General features: G+C 49.1%; 1 protein-coding gene across 1 annotated transcript in view; it reads right to left on the bottom strand.

Annotated features, from left to right (window-relative positions):
• ATPSCKMT (ATP synthase c subunit lysine N-methyltransferase) overlaps positions 1-22,973 on the bottom strand; it is a 594,428-nt gene that overhangs the window by 291,100 nt on the left and 280,355 nt on the right. The window contains exon 4 of the mRNA XM_069613731.1: positions 1,593-1,643. Within this exon, the coding sequence (XP_069469832.1) occupies positions 1,593-1,643 (51 nt within the window). The remainder of the gene's footprint in view (positions 1-1,592; positions 1,644-22,973) is intronic.

Genomic DNA, 22,973 nt, shown 5'->3' on the forward strand with positions numbered 1-22,973 from the left:
ATTTGGCGGACCTAGAGCAGACGGAAGGTCTACCCAGAGGTCAGTTCCTGCAATACTTAAAATTGATAAGGGTGGCCAAGGATAAATGGGTATCCTGGCCCAGTGAACCAGAATCTGCTTTGCTGCTAGCTTTGATGTATGAGCTGGATGATGGCTTGCGACTGGGGTCCCAGTTGCATGAATGCTTGTTAAACGTGGTTAGTGTCAGGAATGTGAGACTGAAGGAACAGTGGGAGGAGGATTTTGAACGAGAGCTTACTGATGCGCAATGGGATAATGCATTGATTTTTGTCAAAAGGGTGTTACGCAATGCAGGGTTTTGTCTCTTGTAACTTAATGTGCTCCACCGAACGTACATGACACCTAGCCGGGTGGGGTGGACAGGTTTCACCCTAAGGTATTGCCTGTCTGTCCATGGAGAGGCGCTGATAATGCGGACCTCATACATATGTTTTGGCAATGTGCATTAGTATGTGTTTTTTGGCACCGAATAGAGCTGGCATGTGTCGGTGCTGGGGTCACGAGATACGTATGGGACCCATTTGAAGGTCTGCTGGGCTTATATCCCAGATCAGACAAATATAGGCATGTGATCAAATTTATGGATCTTGCATGTGTCCTGGCAAAGTGGCGCATATCATTGTCCTGGAAATTAAAGAAGGGCCCACAATATAGTTAATGGTATAAAGACTTTGAGGTGTGGAGCGTAGCAAAGACAACGGCCTGCTACCGAGCCCTGAGAGATGGTGCCCGAGAACCTTCAGAGAACACTGGGGCATGGAACGCACTCCTTCTTGTGATGTTCCGTCTGTCAGATGATAAGCCCCTGTGAATGTAGTATGATGGTCTCTTTTAACTTTCGTTTAAAACTGTTTCTTTACTATTGTGTGACATTTATGTTAGACTACGATCCCCACTGACCTCAGCCAATCCACTGTATGATGTTGCCTTGTAATGCCTCGTTTTCTTTTCCTTGCTTTTTTGCTTTATTTTGTGTACTGTTGCACTTCGTTATTGCAATGCATGTTACTTTGAACTGTGTTTGCTTTGTGAGGCGAGATATACTTGACGGAGCAGTACATGTTGTTTACATATTACTATTAATAAAAAAACAATTTAAAATAAATCATAGTCTCTCATGAAACTATGTCACATGTTCCACCCAACACAAATTGATAAAACAATTGATCTCGGGGAAGGGTAACACCAGGGAGCGGCATGCAACAAGCCTTGGGCCAGGACCACAGATAGGTCTCTCACCTGGCATGAAATCATTAAAAAGGTCTACAAACTTTCTGACCCTGCCACGTCTGATTGAAGGCTACCAACAACTGGGAACCGGAAAGAGGCAGACAGTGTAGTTCTCAGTATATAGTTACCATTTAAGCAATGCCTGGATGCATGAGATATTGCAATAAGGACACAAAATAATTAATTTCAATGGCAACACTAGGAAGGCAGTACAGAAATAATGTCATTAATTTCCAATGAGTCCATATCTAAAGTACAACTTGCAAAATGCTTAAAGAACTACTTCAACTAAAAGTAATAGTAGAGAACTACAATGTGAAAAACTCATGGATCATACTTACCATTTGAGGCACACCAAAAATGACAACATTTGTATACTCTGAGAAACTGACCTAAAAGGTAATAATAAAAACAAATTGGTTACCATGTTGATTCATTAACCGCTAATTCATTTAAATGTGTTGCATATTAGCACAAATATGACACCAAATTGGTGTCGGAGTGTATTTTTGAACAGGATGTAAATGAATGTAATGTAAGGGTGCCGAAGGAGGAGACTGACACATAAGTGGATAGTTGTTGGCACATATTTTTATTGTCTTAGAAAACAAAGAGCAAACCTACCTCTCCCTAACTCTAAGAGGGGTTTCCCTACCTCAACTAAAATATTAGATTCAGTCAGGATGTCAATGTAAATCAAGAGTCCACCATCCTTTGTCAAACCAAGCTGTTAGCCCTTACACTTGTAACTAAACTAAAAGAGTAGTTGATCTCCTTGGTCCAGAAGAATGTCTCCCTCCTTCTGGACAGTGGATGGTAGTTCCAATTGTAGTTGGGACTTGTACCTGAGGGAATGACTCCCTTACCCAGGTTCCAAGTTGAAACGTCAACAAGCAGCATGGTTCTCAGTTCAACTCAAAAGGACAAAAGTTCCAATTCTTTGGTGGGATCTTTACCTGAGGGAATTCCTTCCTTCCCCAGGTCTCAATCCTTTTGGAGGCACCAAATAATGTTTCAACTTAAAGTTCCAACTCAAACATCAACATTCCTTATTGCACATAGTTTCTTCACTATTGGGATCCTGAAGAATGCCACACTTTTCAAGGTGTCTTACTTTCAGTATTTTCACAATGCCAGGGGAATGACTCCCTTTCCCTAGGCTTCTCTCGGGCAGACTTTATAGCTCACAATACCAGGGGAAATTACTCCCTTCCCCTGGCCTCTTCTCAGGCTTGTTTTGCAGTTCGCAATGTCAGGGGTATGACCCCCTTCCCCTAGCCTCTTCTCAGACTTTGTTTGCAGTTCACAAGGTCAGGGGGTATGACACCCTTTCCCTGGCCTCTTCTAAGGCTTGGTTTGTAGTTCACAATGTCAGGGGGAATGGCTCCCGTTCCCCGGTCCTTTCTCAGGCTTGGTTTGTAGTTTGCAATGCCAACGGGGATGACTCCCTTCCCAAGGACTTTTCTCAGGCTCCACAGTACACTTCGCAATTCACAGGGCAAGAGATACTATCTCCCTTCCTTTGACCTTTTTCTATCTCTCAGGGCCTTGGGGTATTTTCCCCCTCCAAAACGTTACCAACTTGGTTTACTCGCCTGCCAAGTATGATTAGCCCTGAATGAATATTTCTCGTCATGCTATGAGGGCGTTTACTTATATGACAGTTTGCATAACACAAGGGAGCCCCTACTTTCTCCTGGCTTCCATTTTACCCTCACAATCTTGGACTATTGTCCCTTCTCCAAGTTCCACCAACTTGATTTACTCTCCTGCCAAGTATGGTTGGTTTCTCTCAGTTAACTCAAAAAGGGGGAGTCCCCTAAATGAACCACTTCAGTTTATGATTCTGCATGGCCTAGCCTTTATTTAGGCCTGGCCATTGTTTTTAATCATGAATGAATCTATTGAGAAGCACACAAATGAATATAAAAAGTGAATTATTTATTTTGTAGGCCCATGGGTCCTACAATGTAACACATAAAAAAGAATGTGTTATATTTATATATACTTGATCTGTTTTAAATCATACAGATAAAACAAGCACATATTGTTATATAGTGAATATCAACAACAATAAATCACCATTCAGAACCTACAATCTAAACCTAACATTGCATATTGACAAATTGAAAATACAGTCAATAACATTTATGCATGTTTGTTAACAGGGTATAGAAAAACAAAAAAAACACTTGCACGAAGATTAGACAATACTGGGAAGAGATAACGCAGGCTTTAGCACGGGCGCGCATCACATTAGATACTAGATCTCCCACGGCCTGTCTGCTTGGCAGCTTTGAAAGACCGAAGCAGGCGAGACATGTAAATTGAAAGACCTGGCATACATTCTGGCGAAATGTAGAATAGCGATGTGGTGGAAATCACACACGGGCCCGGAAGTACAAGTATGGTGGGAGGACCTCCAGAAATGGACGAGAGCGGCCCCCCACGGGCAGGAAGAGCGGAATGTAGATTTGGACTCTTGGAAATATATGTTAATGGAGCTGACTGCCTCCGTGCATAGAGATACCAATGAAGGTGGGCAAGCCTTGATACAATTGGGGGACTAGAGACTAATGGAATATAGTGTACAGTCAGTTGCAGTGTTGTAGAGATAATGTAGGTGGAATAGGCTGGGAGTTGGGGGGGTTGGTGGGGAAGGGGTACAAGCAGACACAATTGGATACATATTGTCATGTGAATGGATATGAAAGTCTGTAAGTTATACTGTTGTGAAAAATTAATTAAAAGGTTAAAAAAAGAAAGAAAAGGGGTCAGCCCAGAAGAGGGGGACCCAGGGGTGAGCCACTATCACCCAGCTCGAGAGCAAGTACTGACAGTCAAGAGAGGTCAGAGTCCGGAACAAGGGAGATCCGAAGGCCAAGCTTTCATCAGAACTTTATGTGAAAAACAATACGTGAAGGGTCAGCCCAGAAAAGGGGGTGCCAGGCGTGAAGCCATCACCCTATCTTGACTTTGGATTACAATTGAGAAGGGTCAGCCCGGAAGAGGGGGACCCAGGGGTGAAACCATCACCCACATTGAACTTTGGAAACAAACTTTCAATTGTTAAAGGAACTTTTATTTTGTTGTTTAAACACATCAGGCCCAGAAGGCTAGAGACTTTCAGATGAAACAAGACTTGGCCATCGACGTCCTGAGAGCTGCCATGGGAACTGTTGTCTCGTGCTGGAGAAGCCCAAGACCGTACTGTGCTCAAAGCTATCATCTTACCCCGTACCTAAAACGTGGGCAAGGGAGACTCAGGCTACCGCCTCCTGACCTATCATTTGGGAACACTTCTTTCTTTCTTGAAACTTAACCCCACATCATTTGTATTTAGTGTAAGGAATTGGTAATAGGTCCTCTTAGCATAGGCCTTTTTGTTTGACACAACACCACTAGGACTGCCTTATTTTCATTTGATGGTCGACCCTTGTCCCCTTCTTAGATTTAGGCTTAGATTAAGCATTTTAACAACCCGCAAACCACTTTCATTGTTTAATAAACATCCTTGAACTGAGATCACTTGTGTATGTCTTACTTGTGTCACCATGAGTGTCTCACAGTACCCAATGACAGGTAGGTCTGCAGGGGAGAGAGAGAGAAAGCAGAGCAGAAGAGAAAGGTCTTGAGCAGCTTCCAGAACTTCAGGTGGTCTGGCTCAAGTTTGAGAGAGCAGGGAGGCCATTCCAGAGGGAGGCACCTACAGAGGAGAGAGATCTACCCCCCACTCTCTGCCTGGAGAAGCGTCTGACCCTCAGGGAGTTGGTGGTAGCTGAGCGAAGGGCCCGAGAACAAAGGTATTTTGGAAGAAAGAGTTGGATGTAGTGCGGGCCCTGGCCCCAGAAAGCCTTGTGGACAATGCAGAGGGCCTTGAACTTGATCCTTGCAGCCACCAGAGGCCAATGGAGAGATTTCAAGGCTGGAGAGATACGGTCCCTGGGCTGGAGGCCAAGGATAAGTCTTGCAGTGCTGTTCTGGATTAGTTGCAGAGGGTGGAGAGTAGAGGAGGGCAGATTGAGAAAGTGGCTGTTGCAGTAGTCCAGTCTAGAGAGAATCAGGGGTCTGGAGACAGCGAGCTTCTGAGGGAAAGTAAGAAAAGGAAGAATACCTCTGAGGAGGTGCAGCTGGTAGTAGGCTTTCTTAGCAAGGTCTGTGATGTGATGAGAGAAGGAGAGAGTGGAATCAAAGATGACTCCAAGGTTTCTTGCCTCACCAGAAGGTGAAGGAAGAAGGCCCTAGGAGGGCAGCCAGAGTGAGGGAGGGAAAGCGGGAGCAGGGGTCCCAATGAGGAGGATATCTGTCTTGCTGGCATTAAGGCAGATATCGTTGGAGGCGCACCAATCCTGAAGCGTGGATATACAGTCAGGAATGAGCGAGAGAGGAGGAGATGAGTCCTGAGGGGACCTTGGGGGAGAGGTGAGTGTCATCCGCATAACACTGAAAGTTAGAGGAGACGGTAGAGATCAGGTGAGCCAAAGGGGCCAAGTAGACATTGAAGAGCCAGGGAGAGAGGTTAGAGCCCTGGGGAACACCACATGTGAAGAGAGATGTGGTGGGGAGAAAGGACCAAAGTTGGACCTGGGAAGGTCGGTCCAGGAGGAAGGAGGTCAACCACGCCAGGGCCTGATCTGTGATGCCCAGGTTCTCGCTGAGTCAATTGATCAGGATGGCATGATTGACCGTGTCAAAAGCAGAGGAAAGATCCAGGAGGATGAAGACAGAAGGAAGGCTAGAATCAAGATTAGAGAGCAGATCTTCACAAATATTCACGAGAGCAGTTTCCGTGCCTCTGGCTGCTCTGAAGCCAGACTGATGGTCATGGAGACAACCAACAGATTCAGTGTGTAGAGTAGGCTGGGAGATGGCCAGCTATTCCAGGAGTTTACCCAGGAAAGGAGTGATAGAGATCAAAGGATAGTTCACCGGACCAGTAGGGTCGGCAGAAGGCTTTTTAAGGAGAGGGTGCACAAGGGAATGCTTGAAGAGAGAGGGGAAGGATCCAGTGGCGAAAGAGTGGTTGCAGAAATCGGCCAAGGCTGGAGCGAGGGTGTAAATATGGTCCTTGACGGTTCTGGTGGAGCAGGAGAGCACCTGTTTGGATGACACTTTCTAAGATCAGACTTGTCTATCGTCAGGTGATATCAGAGGAAAGAGGAGAAAGGAGGAGGAGAGGGAGAAGTGGCCAGACAGGGGTCGAGAGAGGTAAAGGGAGAGGACAGGGAGAGCAAGGACAGAATGCCCTGGGCTTTAGTGGTGAAGTGAGAAGCCAGAGCAGTGCAGGGCCTGGGAGGGAACAGGAGAGGTAGAGACTGCAGAAGGATTGGCCAGCTCCTTGCAGATTTTAAAGAGTTCAGCTGTGTTGTTAGAGGCCGCAGAGACTCAGACTTGGATGTGCAGTCTCTTCTTGGACAGGAAAGAGAGACTGTATTGCCTTTAGAGCAAGCAGCAGGCCAACTTGTCAGAGGAAGCAGCCAAAGCTCTCCACTTCCTCTCAGCCATCCTGCACTTGCGTTTCAGGGCAGCAAGGACAGAGTCATATCAGGAGTTGAACTTGGAGGTAGGCTTCGGATTGATTCTCATGACAGGGGCAAGGATGTCCAGAACATTGGAGATGGAAAGATGCAGGTTAGAAAGGGCTGTTTCAGAGTGTGAGTCAGCCACAGGAGTAGGAGGAGCAGAGCAAGTGGAGGCAAAGGTATCTACTGTCACACGCTTCATGGGCCGAATGACCGAGAAGGTAGGTGGCAATGTTGGGGTGGGCTTTACCAGAGGGACAGCAAGTTTCTGATGAGAGGAAAGTAGAAAGTGGTTTGTTCAAGAGAGAGCAGTTGTGAGACGGCTAGAGAGGGGGATGTCTGAGAAGATGAGAACATCCAAGGTGTGTCCGGCAGAGTGTGTCAGACCAGAGGGAAGAATGGAAAGGGAGAGAGTGTCACAGAGGTTGCATAAGAGCCCAGAGGAGAATTAGAAGCATCCAGATTGATGTTGAGGTCTCCAAGGAGGAGAGGTTGAGCAGTAGAGCAAAGGAGAGAGAAGGAGAGGTCAGCCCACTCTGAGAGGAAGAGGGCAACCTTGCCAGGCGGGATGTAGATGGTGGCCACAGTAAGAGAGGTCTGGAGAGATAGAGAGCCTGCAGACCAGGCATTCAAAGGAGGAGTAGGCCTGCGAAGGAATGACAGAAGCAGGGACCCACTCTGGAAAGATTAGAGCTACTCCACCACTGGGATGGTTGGTTCTGAACTCAGAGAGGATCTTGTAGCCAACAGGGAAGAGAGTGTCAAAACTTGTGACAGAGCTTGCTGTGATCCATGTCTCAGTGAGGTCAAGTCCTTCGAGGAGGTGGCAGATGTCAGAGGAGTGTTTGACAGCTGAGCAAGAGTGGAGACTAGCAATGTACAGCAGGTTGACACATTTGAAAGTCTTCCGGGGTGGGGTACAGGCTTGAGGTCCATGCAGCCGGAGTGGTAGAGCGGCCCGAGAGTGGGCAGAGGTGGTAGCAGGAGGTGGCATAGTAGCCAGAGAGGAGAAGGGAGGTGCCAGAGGGGCATCGGAGGTAGGAGGTGGCAGAGGAGCCAGAGAGGTGCTAGTAGGAGTAGCAGGAGAAGGAAGAAAGTTGATAAGACATAGGAGACGCATATAGAAAAGGAGAAGATTGGGCTGAGGGCCATGGACCAAGACGATGCCATTCAGATAAACATTAATGATGGTCTTGGAGGAGTGGAAGGAGCCCAAGAGGACCTCCCACACTATGCTGCCATTAATTGGAGAGGAAGAGATAGGAAAGAGAGCCGAGACCGTATGGGGGGGACCATAGGACTGGTGAGGGAACGACAGAGAGGATGTGTCTGTGAGTGTCTGTCTGGAGAAAGCACTGATGTGGGTATCAGCGATGGGGAGACCTGGGTTGGAGACCAGGATGTCCCTCTTGAACCTCTTCCTTCCAGATTTAGTGAGAGGGATAGGATAGGAGATAGAGTAGCAGTGAGAGAAGATGGGGGAGTTGGAAAGCAGCATAGAGGGTGTGATGAGGCGAAAAGGAGGGTACGACAGAGAGAAGGAGAGACAAAGGCCAACGTTGCACATGCAGGGAGCGCAGGGGGGCGGGAGTCACACAGTAGGTAGCACGCAGGAGGAGCACACAGGAGATATCAATGGTACAAAAGTACCCCCAGCGGGATAGATACTTAGAGAGTGGGAGAGAGCCTGATGAGACACAGGGCACAGTATGACAGTAGCCACACTGCAGAACCCCCCAGATTCGACTGTCCTAAAAAGAGGGAAGAAAGGCTTAGGTATAAACATAGCGCAATGCAAAAAACAACCCACATTCGACTTTCCTAAAAGAGGGAAAAAAGGCCTAGTTATAAACACACACAATGCAAAAAAACACCCAGGTTCGACTTTCCTGGTTTGTAGCAGCAGGTTGAGAGCTGCATGACAGCTGCAGGCTTCATGCTTCCCCAGCTGGCACCAGCAAACACCATCTGAGCTGCTTCAGCGGAGCTGTCCTTTGCCTCGGGGTCCTTCGCCAAGGGGGCTGCCAAGGGCAGTGGGGCTGACCTAGGTGTCAGAAGAAAGGGGACTAGTACCTAATGGGGTGTGGGGGCAGGAAACAGGAGGACAACAAACAGGCAGCAGGACAGAAAACAACACAAAGGAGCCACGGCAAGCCGCCAGACTACAGCACAGGCCCAATAATGATGAAAGGATAGACTTCCCTCAGCACCTGAGATGGATATGGCACAGTGAGGGTCGAGAACGCAGGACTAGAGGTTTTCCATTCTGGATTCTTCAGACACCAGAGCCTCTGGAACATTTGGTGTGACATATCCAAGGCCAAATGGTGGTGTGTCCTGATCAGAAGTCTCTGCCTCCTCAAAAATTGATGAGAGAGACTTAAAGAAGTCTTTTAGGCAAGGGTCTAAAGCTATTTTCAATCTACTGTGAAGGAGTCAACGGCTTCAACCACTTCGACGTCAAAGGGGAACTCGACCCATGACTCGATCCGAGGATTCAAAGGCTCTTGAGGGGTTGACGGTTTTTGACTCGGGCTCGAGGGCGTGCAAGCTTTAACCTGTTTAGACGCATTATCAGCCTTGGTAGGCGTGATGGGGTTGTGGCCTTTCATCAGTTCTCTTGAAGGGGCTGGAGCCGCCTTCTCAAATATTGTCAACATCTGAAGACGAAATGTCTCTCCCACTCAGCCTAAGAGGCTGATCTACCTAGGCAGGACACTTTGCAGTGGGTTGAGGAATCAGGAGAGGACAAACTGGTCTCTTCTTAAATCTTTTTCGGGACGCTGAAGAAGACAAGTGATGGGGGCCGCTACGGAATGAGAGCGCTTTTTCAAAAGCTTTCCCGGAGGAGACTTTCCCCTCGACCTTCACTCGCCAGAAGATCTTCTCTTCGACTGATCAACGATTGGGACTTATGAGGTCGGCCAACCAGCAGAAAGTTTCCCCTTCCTCTTCTTCAGTGTCTTTCCTGTCATCGACAGACAGGAACCGCAATCTGGCATCTTGTGTTGGAGCCCAAGACACCTGAGAAACGCAGTGTGGATCCATGAGCGACATCTTGGCCCTGTAATCCACGCATTTATTAAATCCTATCTTAGGAGTTCACATTTTATCGAAAGAATAACCGAAGAACGACAAAATCGCACCATACCCGAAGCAAACTGCCAGCGGTAAAACTGAACTATAGTAACGGGTGCGGTGCATACTATATATACTGTTGGTGACATCATGCTCGAGAGCAGACAGAGACTATTGGGGTACATCAAGTAGACGACGCACCGCGCCTGTGATGCTGGAAATGCATTGGAGGAATAGGGCCTCCATGTCCTTGTCCTGTACTCCTTTTAACATGTGTGTTCTGTGTTGTTTCCTGTGCAGGAGTCCATGTGGGACTCCTGGTGGTGCAGCTCTTCCTCTTTTTGGTTGTGGTGCATAGAGACCCCGGGGATAAGCTTATGGCACTCATGGGTGAGGGTACAACCCTGTACCCCTAGTATATGTTTTTGGGCACCTTTGTGTGGCCAACAGAGCAGGGTATGGGCTGGTGGCAGCTCCATGCTGAATTTGACAGGTGCTCTGAGTATCCTCCATTTTGGGATGTCCCGTGACCTCTTACTTTCTATTGCCTGTTACCTTGTTTTCCCAAAGACCTGGGAAGCTCTGACTCTGTCCCTCCCCCTGACTGGTTGTTGGGTGGAAGTTCCATATATGGTATTGTGGGGAAGTCCAGGCCAGACTGGCTGTAGCCTTCCCAATGACTGCATGTTGTGGGTACACCCTTGGGGTGGGACCTGCGTGAATGGAGTGTGTGACGAATATGCACTTCATGTTATGGGTTTCTAGTATCTGGTGTGTGACACAATAAATGAGACAGCCCTGCCCGGAACTGGTATGAATGCAGTGTGGAGTGCTGAAAGGCTGGGTGCTTGCCCCAATCCACATTCCTTGTTGTAAGTGTCTGGATGGAGAAGAATGGCCTAATTGCACTGTGAGCCTGATTGGCTGCCTGCCTGCTGAATGCCCTTCTGAATGATTGGCTGCCTGAGCTTAGCTCAGCAGTGTGAATGAGAGACAGACCAGTATATCTGGGGACCTCTCACTGACCAGAATTGTTCAGAAGCTGAAGTCAAAACTTGATACTTAACCTTGAAGGCCAGCTGGAAGAAGAAGGCTGTGCTGTTGCTTTCCTTCGATGCAATCCGAAAGCTGTCGAGTCTCCAAGAACTGATCCAAGAGAGGACCTGGCTAGGAGACCTCCTCCCGAGCTACGATGGAACATTGTGCACCAGCTCACCTTCATCAAGGCACCCTTGTAGTCAGTCCCTAACAGCTGTCAACCGGAGACTGGGTCCATCGAGAAACACTGACGTAGAGCCAGGACGTCGACGGCCATCACTGTCGAACGAGGTTCGGAAGACCGTTGTAACCTTGTCGACCGGAGCCGCAACCCTCCATTGCCTAAGACACTTTGAAATCAGGGACTCCCTTGCCATCACTGTGGACCGCTTTGTCCTGCCGGAGAAAGTCAAGGTCCTCGACGAACCGCAGAGAATCCGCCAGTGGGTTTCCCGTCACCCAAAGTCATCAAAGAGACCAATGAAGATCCGAAAGCCAACCATGGTCGAGTCCCAATCGCTGGCGCCAAACGCTGACGACCCGATGCCCTTGCCGGGGCTACGTTCTTCATCAATCTGCTTTGTGGCAACAAACTCTTATCATCGAGGTGCACCGCACATCTCATCTTCACAGGACGTCCACGACAGATCGTCGATGAGCACTGCAAAGGTTGAAGCTGCTGTCCATATGACAGTGTTCACATTTCTTCGAGGAACAGGAGGTACAGGGTGTGGATCTGCTTAGGGGTTAGGTTGAATGGACTGGCTCTGATGCAAGGGATTGGAGGCTGTCTGCGTGGTATCACTGGCTGTACTGGTGGGACTTGCTGGGCCTGTCTCGCCCTCCTTCTCCTCCTGTGTCTCCTCTGTAGTGCCAGTTGTAGTTGTTGCTCATGGTGTAGAAATGCAAGCATGTCCTCCAGCCCCAATATCGCAAGTGGGATCATTATGGTGTGGGAAGGGGTGTGGTGTGTGGGTGTGCTCCTTTTGTGCTGGGCCAGACTCCATTGCCTCCACCTGTGCTGATTGTGTGCACCTGCGGCAGTTGGGAACACAGCACATTGCTTTTAGCGGGTGATCCGCGATGCCGGTGATGCCGGCATCACGGTATCCCTTATTACCGCCTTCGGGATGCCGGTAGATGCATGTCCGCGTGACTTGTGATGTCCTCCTGTTAGCGGCATCCCGGTATTGCCAGCTTGAAGGGCCGCGTGCCCGCGCGCATGCGGTACGGTGGTGCGTGTTCTCAGCGGTGGCGCTGATACCGGGTTGTCGACTCGTAATAGGCCGGAGCGGTATGCAGTGCCAGTATTCGCTTACCGGCATCGTTTTTCCATTACCGCAAATCTCGTAATGAGGCCCATTGTATATATTTGCCATATTAGAATTGCCAGAGTACAAAGTGTGTTATTGATTGTGTATATATATTGAACCTTATTTATATAAAGAACTGTGTTATCACCTAACAGTGTGTGGACATTCCTTTGTGGGGACTTGGGGATTAAACTGTACTTAAGAACCGCCCGCATCACCTCCTTAGAGCTTAAGCCTTGATTGCTTGCCCATAGCTGCCCTATAGAGAATCTTGGCTGGAGTACTCTGTGCTTCTACTCTGCCATATAGAAGGCAGGCGTACAGAAACCCCCCTCCAGTCTTTACAGCACTCTCTACCAAGCACATCAGCTGACGCTGGAAGGAGATTGTCAAAACATGAGGAATATGTGGGAGGACACAATCCATTCGAAACATTATTTGGTTAAAGTCAAAAGAAGACCAGGGGAAGTGAGAAATATCCTTTGGCAAAAGTCAAGAGAACACCAGAGGAGGAAACATATATCCTCTGGTAAAAATCAAGACATCATTGAGATTATTGAAGGAGAGCCTAAGAAAAGACTCGGGAAGGGAGTAGTTTCTTACCTGTAACTCCAGCGTTGGTATCTTTCATGGATTCACATGCTGTGAATATTTCCTTTTGCCAGTAACTTTAATATAGTGTTTTCCCATGGAAAACTTCGACACTGAATGTCCTATCGACGTCTTTTGGGTGCTTTAGGCTGCACCAATAGGACGACTTGTATAAATAGCCCCGCCCCTGTGCCTTCCCATCAGATTTTAACCTCCCAAAGTAGAGGAAACCCGAACCAAGGTTTGCCTGCAGGGTGGCCAGTGGGCGCATGTGAATCCATGAAAGATACTAACGCTGGAGAAATGGAGTTACAGGTAAAAACTACTCCCTTCTCCAGCATTGAATCTTTTATGGATTCACCTGCTGTGAATAGATTACATAGCATTATGATAACCTGGTGGTGCATGACAGGCAAACAGAACCACACACCCCAGGCCATAGCAATCAACAATATGAAAACCATCCAATAACACAGTAGTGTCTGGTGAAGGTGTGCGGCACTGCCCACGATGCTGCTTCGCAAATGTCACTGAGCGGTATACTCGCCCACAGCGCTGCTGACGATGCAGTGGATCTTGTAGAATGGGCCTGAGGAGTGGCCCGCAAAGGCTTGCCAGCGTTCCCATGGCAGAAGGAAATCATAGAGGAGACCCAACAGGAAAGTCCTTGTCCTCTGTTGGTGGGGCCAAAAGCCACAAATAGCTACCTCGACATCCTGAAGACCCGAGTCTGGTTGAGATAAAACTTCAACGCCCTCGTGACATCCAAGGAATACAGCGCCTTTTCCGCAGGAGTGGTAGCCTTAGGGAAAAACATGGACAGGGCTATCGTAGAGCGCTTGTAAAACTCTGACGGAACTTTAGGGATAAAGTGAGGATAAGTAGACAGGAGAACCTTGTCCCTCATGAATCGCAGATAAGGCGGGTCGATGACCAGAGCCTGAAGTTCAGAAATCCTCCTTTCAGATGTAAGGGCCACCAGAAAAGCAACTTTCCACGTGAGGAACTTCACCGTCGCCGTCAACATAGATTCAAACGGTGGCTTCATGAGAGCTGAGAGTACCACATTGAGGCTCCACACCGGAGCAAACTTCATCTTCGGGGGAAACGTCCTGAAAAGACCTTTGAGGAAGTGTTTGACCAACCGGTCACTGAACAGAGGTGTAGAGTTGCCCTGTCCTGTGAACCTGGAGATGGCAGCCAAATGTACCTTGATTAAAGACAACGCCACCCCCCCTTTTGCCAGCAGCAGCAGATACAGTAGAAGTTGAGCTGGCGATACCTCTAATGGCTGTAAGCCCGGCTGCTCCGCGCACCAGGCACAGAACCTGGTCCAGCTCTGACTGCAAGACACGCTGGTAGATGGCGCTGTGGCCGCAGCCAAGCTCCACCGGCAATCTTGGGGGATCTCTAGATGGCCAAATTCAGAGTGCTCAGGAGCCACACTGCAAGACTGAGGGATGCCAGTTCGTGATACCACCTCTTCCCGTCGTCCTGCAACAGAAGATCCGGCTCCGACCCCAGATGAAGAGGGTCGTCCACTGTGAGGTGAAGCAGATCCGAGAACCAAGTCTGCCTGGGCCAGAACATGGCCACCAAGATCACCTTGCACTGGGCCTTGCGCACCATCTGGATCATTCTCTGGATCAGAGGAAACGGGGGTAATGCGGACGTGAACAGGCCCATCCACGGGAACGAGAACGCATCCCCCCGCAAGTCTAGATGAGCCACTCTGTTGGTGAAGAGAGGGCACTGCTTGTTTTCCGGGCTGGAGAACAGGTCCAGCGGGGGAGACCCCAATTTCTTGAAAATCCTCGCCACCTGGGCATCCTTCAGTTTCTATTTGTGCAACTGAATTGCGTCTCAGCTGGGCTCATCCACCTGACCATTTTGAATACCTGGCAAATGGTAAGCGATGATGTGAATCCTGTGAGCGATGGCCCAATGCCACACCACCTGAGCCTCCCAGGACAGGGGCTGCAAATGCATGCTGCCCTGCGTGTGCAGATAAAGCATTGTGGTGGCATTGACTGTTGGAATACGGACCACTGTACCCTGAATGAGAGGCAGAAAAGACTTCAGAGCCCAGTGAACTGCTTTCAACTCCAGAATGTTGATGTGCAACGACGCCTCCTTGAGGGACCATAAGTCTTGGACCTGAAATTAGTCGAGGTGTGCCCCCAACCAACCTGGGAAGTGTCTGCCACCATTGTGTACTGAAAATCCGGCTCCACCAGGGGCATGCCCCTCACTATGTTGTTGGAGCGTGTCCACCACTGCAGGGCCTCTGCCAGAGCCTGGGAAATTACAACCTTGTCGGACCAGGAACAGAGGCTCTGTGACCACCTAGAGACGAGAAACTCCTGCACTGACCGCATAAACAGTCGACAATTCAGGATGATTGGGATGCAGGACGCCATAGATCCGAGAAGACATATGTAACCTCGGACTGTGACCGACACACCCGGCCCCCACGAGGCCACCCTCGATATTAGCTTCTGAAATCTCTCAACAGATGGCTTCACCAGAATGAGCTGAGCGTAAAACTGGGGCCCAAGGAAAACCAAGTGCCTGGATGGTATCAGACAAGATTTTGCGAAGTTGACGCAAAACCCAGCCGCTGTAACAGGAGCATGGATGCATGGAGAGACTCCAACATCCTCTGAGGAGTCGCTCCTTGGACAAACCAGTCATCCAGGTATGGATAAACATGGTGCCCCTCTCTGAGGAGGAAGGCTGCCACCAGAGCCAGGCCCTTGGTGAACGTCCTGGGAGCCGACTTGAGGCCAAAGGGGAGAACCCGAAACAGGTAATGTTTGTCGCCTACCATGAACCTTAGGAACTTGCAATGTTTGGGCAGCATCTGGATGTGGAAATATGCATCTTCGAGATCCAACGACGCCAAGAATTCTCCCGGCTGGACTGAGCGTATGACGTCTTACAACGTTAGCATCCTGAACTTCTGGATTTGCAGATTTTTGTTTAGTGGCCGATTCCATTTGTTTTTTTTATTACAAAATACCTGGAGTAAACCCCTTGTCATTGTTCCTGGACCGGTTCTATCGCCCCTTTCGCCAACATTCGACGTACCTCTTGTTGCAAGACCTGAAGATGCGGCTGCGACACCTTCACTGGAAGAATAGGGAGTTGCAGATGCCGAAAATCCAATGAGTGGCCGTATCGTGCTGCATCCAGTACCCAACGGTCCGTCGTAATTAAACATCACTCGTCGACATGTCGCGCTACTCTGCCCCCTAGTTGACTGACCACATGGCAGTCATTGCTGAGGCTTGGACTGCCAGCCTCTACTAGCTGAGGCGGCTGGACCCCTCTACCGCTGCGCTTGATAGTCCTTGTTCCTCTGTGCAGACTGGAAAGAACATCAGAACCCTTGGGAGGAATAACTGGGACGACCGTAGCCCTTGTCACGAGAGCCTGCAAATCTGCCATTTCCTGAGGCACCTCGAAATGCACGAAAAGGGTAAAAAGAGTGTCCGCTCTGGAGCGTCCTCAGAGATCTTGGTGTATCAGAATCCTCCTTCATACCTTTCAATGCCTTGTCAATTTTCTCCTCAAACAGCTGCTCACCTTCACAGGGCATGTCTATCACCTTGTGTTGCACCTCAGGCAGAAAATCAGTACAGCGCAGCCAGGCCTGCCTCCGGAGAACAACTCCATTGTTGATCTGTTTGAACCCAGATTCTGCCAGGTCCACCACAATATTAATGCTATGGTTGGAGGCTTCCTCCCCTCTCGAACCAGAAGCATTGCCTCCTTCCATTGCTGCCTTTACAGTCGTAGCCCACACCGTAAGCACCTTTTTCAGCAGGACCTGTGTGTGCATTGAGCGATCCTTTGGACCCCTGAAGGCACGTTTTCGCTGACTAGATCATAGAGGCGGAGCCCTTATGTACGCTCCAGAGAAAGTAGGAAAAATAGTGCTTCTGTGTGCCATGCTACACTACATCTGCATCTGCATGAGGAGGAATGTGCCTCTACACCCTGACGTGTACATGCCACCCCCAAAAGATGATGACGAAGGGCCTGAGGCAGGGGCCACAGCAGGCAACATCAGAGATGACATGAATGAGGGATGGGTGACAGGCTCGCCTGTGTGTGGGACATGTACTTCCCTGTGGCTTGTTTGCCATGCCCGCATCCCGCAGGCACAGGGTGCGCCAGTAGGGGTGTAATGTGCAGGAAAGCAAAGAGCATCTCTCTTCCCGGTGCACTGGTGCAACTCATAGCAAGCAACTCACACCTGGTGGCTGATGAACAAGAACAAACGCGGCCTGGGCACGCTGAGGGACTGCTGTTTCTGGAGCATGTGATGGTGATGCAGGGGGAAGCCCAGTAAATACGCTCTGAGCAGAAGGAGGTGTGATATAGCCTGCATAGTGGACTTGGCCAGCGCGTGAGGCATCTTGAACAGGCCAACTGCTGTAGGCGCTTTGGGGGCCTCACGTTTGCACACCGCTGGCTGGAGGGACTGTCATGGTGCTGCAAAGTCATAGTGTGGTGACTTGAACTGGCAGCTGCCGTGCCGCCCTAGGTGATCCTGTGGTTGTGCAGCAGCGCTGCTGTGGTCCAGAAGCATTGAGTTGGCCCTGGGTGTGGCGCGCCGGGGATGGAAGGTACACTTTGTCCACCTGGCTGGTAGCTGGAGGACCACCTGGGGGACAGATGCTGGAGGAGGTGGTAGATTGCTGCTTGAGCTTTAATACTTTGACTACACCCTGCTCTGAACCAGAGGCGACATAAGTGGGAAGAGGGCGGATTGAGCCTCCATGTCGTTACACCTTGCCCATTCCGGTGGGTACACCATACCCACCCCCGGGGTACATTGCAGACTGGTGGGCTGCAGACACTGACTGAGTGGAGCGAATAGGGGGTGATACGGGTGTGAGGTCCCTGCCCTTTCTCAGCACCAGGACAGTTTAAGACTATTTGCAGATGCCAGACAAGCATAGCAGGGGTAAGGCCAAGCAAACAGTCATGGAGGCCCAAACCCAGAAGGATGGTGGTGGCGCAATGCAGCCACTGCTGCAGAGCGTTGCAGAGTCTGTCTCTGTGGGTCTCTGTGGCAGTGAGTCAGCATGGGGGAAGACCGAATATTAGCAGCCATTGCTACATTGCAAACGTCCCTGGAGCACAAGATTGAGACGGTTACCGTTGAGGTTGGCATTCTGTGGCAAGATGTGCATTCGCTCGCAGACCACAGAAGTGCAAGTGCAGGAGAACAGAGCCAACATTGCCATTAATCAATCGGACATTGCCATGCTGACGGAGAAGGTCCGGGTGCTCGAATGACGCACTGAGGATGCGGAAGGTAGGGCAAAGAGGAATAACGTATGGACCCTAGGAATTCCTGAAAGGGGGGACGGCCCAGACCCCACTTCCTACGTGGAGAACTTGCTATTACAGGAGGTGGGCCCTGGTGTATTATCACAAGATTCACAGTGGAAAGGACCCACAGATCTTTAGCCAAAAGGCCTCCATCCAGTGCCGCCGCCAAGACCGCTGATTTCTAAGATCGTGAATTACAAAGATAGAGAGCGGATATTGGCCTTCTCCAGGGAAGGCGGGGTGATAGAGCGAGCGTCCACAAAGCTAACCATCGTTCCAGACTACACACAACTAGTGTAGAGGAGGAGGGAAGCATTTGGTCCCACCAAGGAGCGGCTGCGTCGGGCCAACCTACGATACATGCTAATCTACCCGGCCAAGTTGAAAGTGTTGCACAATGGACGGTCACATTTCTTTGAGGACACCATGGCGGCACACTCATGGATGGACTTAATAGGAATCGCACAGCTACCGGCAAGACGGAATGACGAAGCTTGACTATGGTATTTGTAAAATGCTATTGCATGAGCTGTTAAGATAGCAGGGTGTTTTGATGAGCGAGAGGAGGGAGCCCATAGTTGGCAACCCCTGCCTGTTACCCCTCTTCTCTTTTTTCTCTTCCCTTTTGTTCTGTTTTTTGAGGGGATCAGCTGCTTGTCACATTCGTAGCTGACATGCTAATATGGACACAGAACTTTGTGATGCCAGGTTTAAGGTATCTACTGCTATTCGTCACCCAAGAGGTCGGGAGGGGGTGCATGGGAGGCAGTTTGGTCATAATATGCATGTCTGTATTACATGGTAGGAGAGTGGGTAAGGGTGTTTGGGGGAAGTTTTTGGTTTTGTTGTTTAATGGTTTTTTATGCTTGTGTGCGGAGTCCCTCTGGCTGCTGGGTCTATACCCTGGGGCTGAATGGATGCTAAAGGGGGCATTGATGTGGATGCTGTTCTTAGAAGATGAGAGAGGTGTGGATTGGGTAGGGTGGCCGGGGGCCCATGGGAATGTGCAAAGCCAGAGTCTGATGGTACATGACTAGCAATGTGCGGGTCGCTACGTGGAACGTCCGTGGCCTGAATGACTATATTAAACGAGTTAGAGTATTGGCATATGGGCAACTGTATGGCTCCCACTTCGCTGTGTTTGCAAGGGACGTCCTTGGGTAGATTGCTCCGACCATCCCCTTTAGGCTCCTGGAAGTTAAGGGTGATGATGAAGGCAGGATGGTGCTGGTCCATGGACTCCTGGAGCGCAGAGAAGTGTGCATCATAAACTCATATGTCCCCAATCATTCTTCTGCCGCCTTTTTTGCTTCACTCTACCCGAGGGTGTCCCCATACCTGAGGGTGTCCCCATATAGAAGTGCGCTGTGGGTATGGTGATTGGATTTTAATTGCACCCTAGACCCGGTGGTGGACAGGTTGCATGATACATTTCAGAAGCCTTTTCCTCTGACAAAGGTCTTGAAGGGATTACTGGGTCACTTTGAGCTGACAGATACATGAAGGGTGACTCACAAGACGTGCTACTCCTACTCACACTTTTCAGCACCTCATGGGGTGTACACCCGCATCGACTACATCTTCAGTGGATGTGAGGTACTGGTGGAATTCACTGACGCTGCTTATCAGGCTAGGGTCCTCTCCGACCATGCTCCGTTGGTGGTTACGTGGCTGGGGAGGATGGACATACCTCTGATTCCCACCTGGAGTTTAAAGGCAGAGGCGCTGCTGGATGACACATTTCAGGAAAATCTGGGAGATGCGATTAAGAATTTATTTGATACCAACACTGGTAGTGTGCATGGTGCAGGCACCTTATGGGAAGCTTTCAAAATAGTAGTGGTGAGGAAGCGATGGGTAAGATGGGGGGCTACGGAGTGAGTTATCGAGCTCTCTCACTAGTATCGAGGCAGAAATTGAATTGTTGGACCGTAGGGGTGTCCAAACTGGAGCAGTAAATGGTAATCTGACTGAACTGAGGCAGCAGTGCCCTGCGGTCTGCGAGCGGTTAGGCAAATTTGATTTTTCAGAGCACACGCGGAAGCTGCATGTTGAGGGCGACAAACCCGGTAAGTTGCTGGCATGGTTGTGCAGCAGAGAAGATAAGCAGGAGGTGGCCAGTGCTATACGGGATGACAATTGGGGCCACTAGGCACAGGCAGGTGGAGATTAATGCAGTGTTCTCTACATACTACCTCACCCTATATTCGTCTGGGGAGGAGGCCTGCAGTTCTGATATTGGAGAGGCTTTTTCTGATGTAGCACTGCCTTGCATTGAAGCAGAACAGAGGGAAGCGGTGGATGCACCACTCTCCGTCGAGAAGCTGCTGGTCACCATGCGTGCATTGCCGTCTGGCAAGAGCCTGGGGGCTGAAGGTCTGCCTGGGGAGTTCTACAAGGAATATGCTGATGTCCTGGCACCCTAGAGGAGGCGTAAGAAACAGGAATTTTCCATCATTCACTTGGACAGGCTTCCCCACAACCTGGTTTCTCAGTATTCACTTGGGTAGGTATCACCATGACATACTTTCCAGCATTGACTTGATAGGTCTCCAGTGACCTGGTTTCTCAGCATTCACTTCTTGGAAGAACTCGCAATGACCGGGTTTCTCAGTATTCACATATTGGCAGGTCCCATCACAACCTGGCTTCTCAGTATTTACTACTTGGCAGGACTCGTCACAATCGGGATTCTCAGCATTCAGTGCTTGGCAGATCTCACCATGACCTGGCTTCCCAGCATTCAGTGCTCGGCAGGTCCCATCACAACCTGGTGTCAGCAATTCACTTCTTGGCAGGTCTTATCATAACCTTGCTTCCCAGCATTCAGTGCTTGGAAGATGTCGTCACAACCTGATTTCTCAATGTTCAGTGCTTGAAACATTCACCTAGTCCCAGTCTGTTGTGGACTCTACTCCACTTGCCGCTTTGCCTGGCCTTAACCAGCCACTTTTATAGAGGTTAAGGGTTTTCCCCCTTTGTTTCAAACCTGGTGATTTCTTAGGACCATTAGGGGTTGTCTCTTGGCTTGGGATTTGACTGTGTGGTTTCTCCTTAGAGAACCATGAATTGGTGAAATTGAACCTTTATGCATTGGTTAATCATTGGATTTTTCTCACCTAAAGTTTATGCTACACTATAGTAACTACGCAGTGTAAGCGCCGCTTTGGAAACTCTCCCATAGACGCTTTTCCATCTGCTCTATGCTTTGGGCGACTGACTTGCTGTTTATCGCCTCATCCAGGCATAACCGCAGTCGCTCCGCTTTGAGCAAAGTGATAACATTTTATTTTAGGTCATTAGATGTACATGAGCCTCGCATGGAAGCCATTGTTGTGGCAATGACTTAAGACCCACAGCCATGCTAGGGGAGGTGGCACGGAATAGATAGTGAATGGTTGACAAGCGCACATGTGTGCATAAGGCTGTGAGAAGATTAGGCACAGATTAAGCACAAGTGCGCCCACCTACATGCCCCACATTATGTCATGAAGATGGATTTAGCTGCTTGTGAACAGGAACGCCAATTATGTGAATGCTAAGTCTGCGGGTTTGTACTGCTGTAATGGAAAGCTCCTGTGAAGGAGGTGGTTTATGTTATGTGGGTGGCTGTAAAGACCGGAGGGGAGGGTCTGTGCTTCCGCTCTCTATATGGTAGAGGAGAGGCACAGAGGACCCCTTCCAAGATTCTCTATTATTGGTAGATGTGGTCGAGCAATCAAGGCCTAGCTTCTCAGGAGGTAATGCGAGCTGGTTCTTAAGTACAGTGTAGTCCCCAAGCACCCACAAAGGAATGTCCGCACCCTGTATCGGTTAAAACACAGTCTTTATATAATTAATATTCAAGGTCACGTACACTATCACGATAACTCACTTTGTACTCGGAAATCAACAATGGCAAATATATACAGTTCTACAGTGGTACCACTAACGTTATCAGATCTCATTAAAGTGCATACGGTCAGAATGACACACAGATCAAAATAAAGAGGAAACCAGCAGTAGAGAGAGGGAGGAAAGCAAGATGGTTGAGCAATTGGCAGAGCACTGGTAACTACCGTTAAACACAGCTCTGTGTGGAGATCCCCCACCTGGGCAACCTGTAGAAGAAAGATACAAGCCCAGTCCTTATGTTGTTCACACTAGACTTTCCAATAGTTCTGCAATCCCAAAGTGCCTTGGCGTTGTAGCGTTCCTTGTGTTAGGCAGAAACCTGTGCAGTTCCCTTAAGGACCACTGCAAAAGATTTAGAACTACAGGTGGTTGGCAGTAAACCCAATTGGTAGCAGTCTGTACCACCCAGATTTACCTGGTAGCTGTGGCTGAGCAGTCAGACATCTCTCAAGATGAGTTAGGCAGTATATAGAGTATACACAATAGGTACAGAGATATAGTAGCACAAACAAACACTGACCAGAGCTTTGGTGTAAAAGTATATAGTTATTTATTTAAAGACACACTTGTAAAGTACACTAGCACACAAAGAGGTAAGTAAATTCAACACAAAGTCACTATTATATATATACAACCCTGATTACTTATTAGACAAGTCTTAATGAGAAACACCACTTATTTTCAGACAGAGGTGAGCGCTTAACATAAGATGGCACTCTAATAAGTTATATAAAAAGGCAGGGAAAAGGCGAAGTTATGAAAGCACAGAAATTTCAATACTTTTCAAAGAACCGCAGTGAGGCAGGTTAGGCAAAGTCTACTGGAGAGCAAGGAAGTTCAAATGCCAGGCCCACTCTTAAAGAGAGCAAGCGCAATGTGTCCAGGATCACACAGTGGGGTTATGCCCAAAGAGTTGTTGTAAATAGTTCACAAAAGATTG

This window comes from Ambystoma mexicanum, chromosome 5p (genome assembly GCF_040938575.1).
Source record: "Ambystoma mexicanum isolate Mex_15411 chromosome 5p, UKY_AmexF1_1, whole genome shotgun sequence".
NCBI lineage: Eukaryota > Metazoa > Chordata > Amphibia > Caudata > Ambystomatidae > Ambystoma > Ambystoma mexicanum.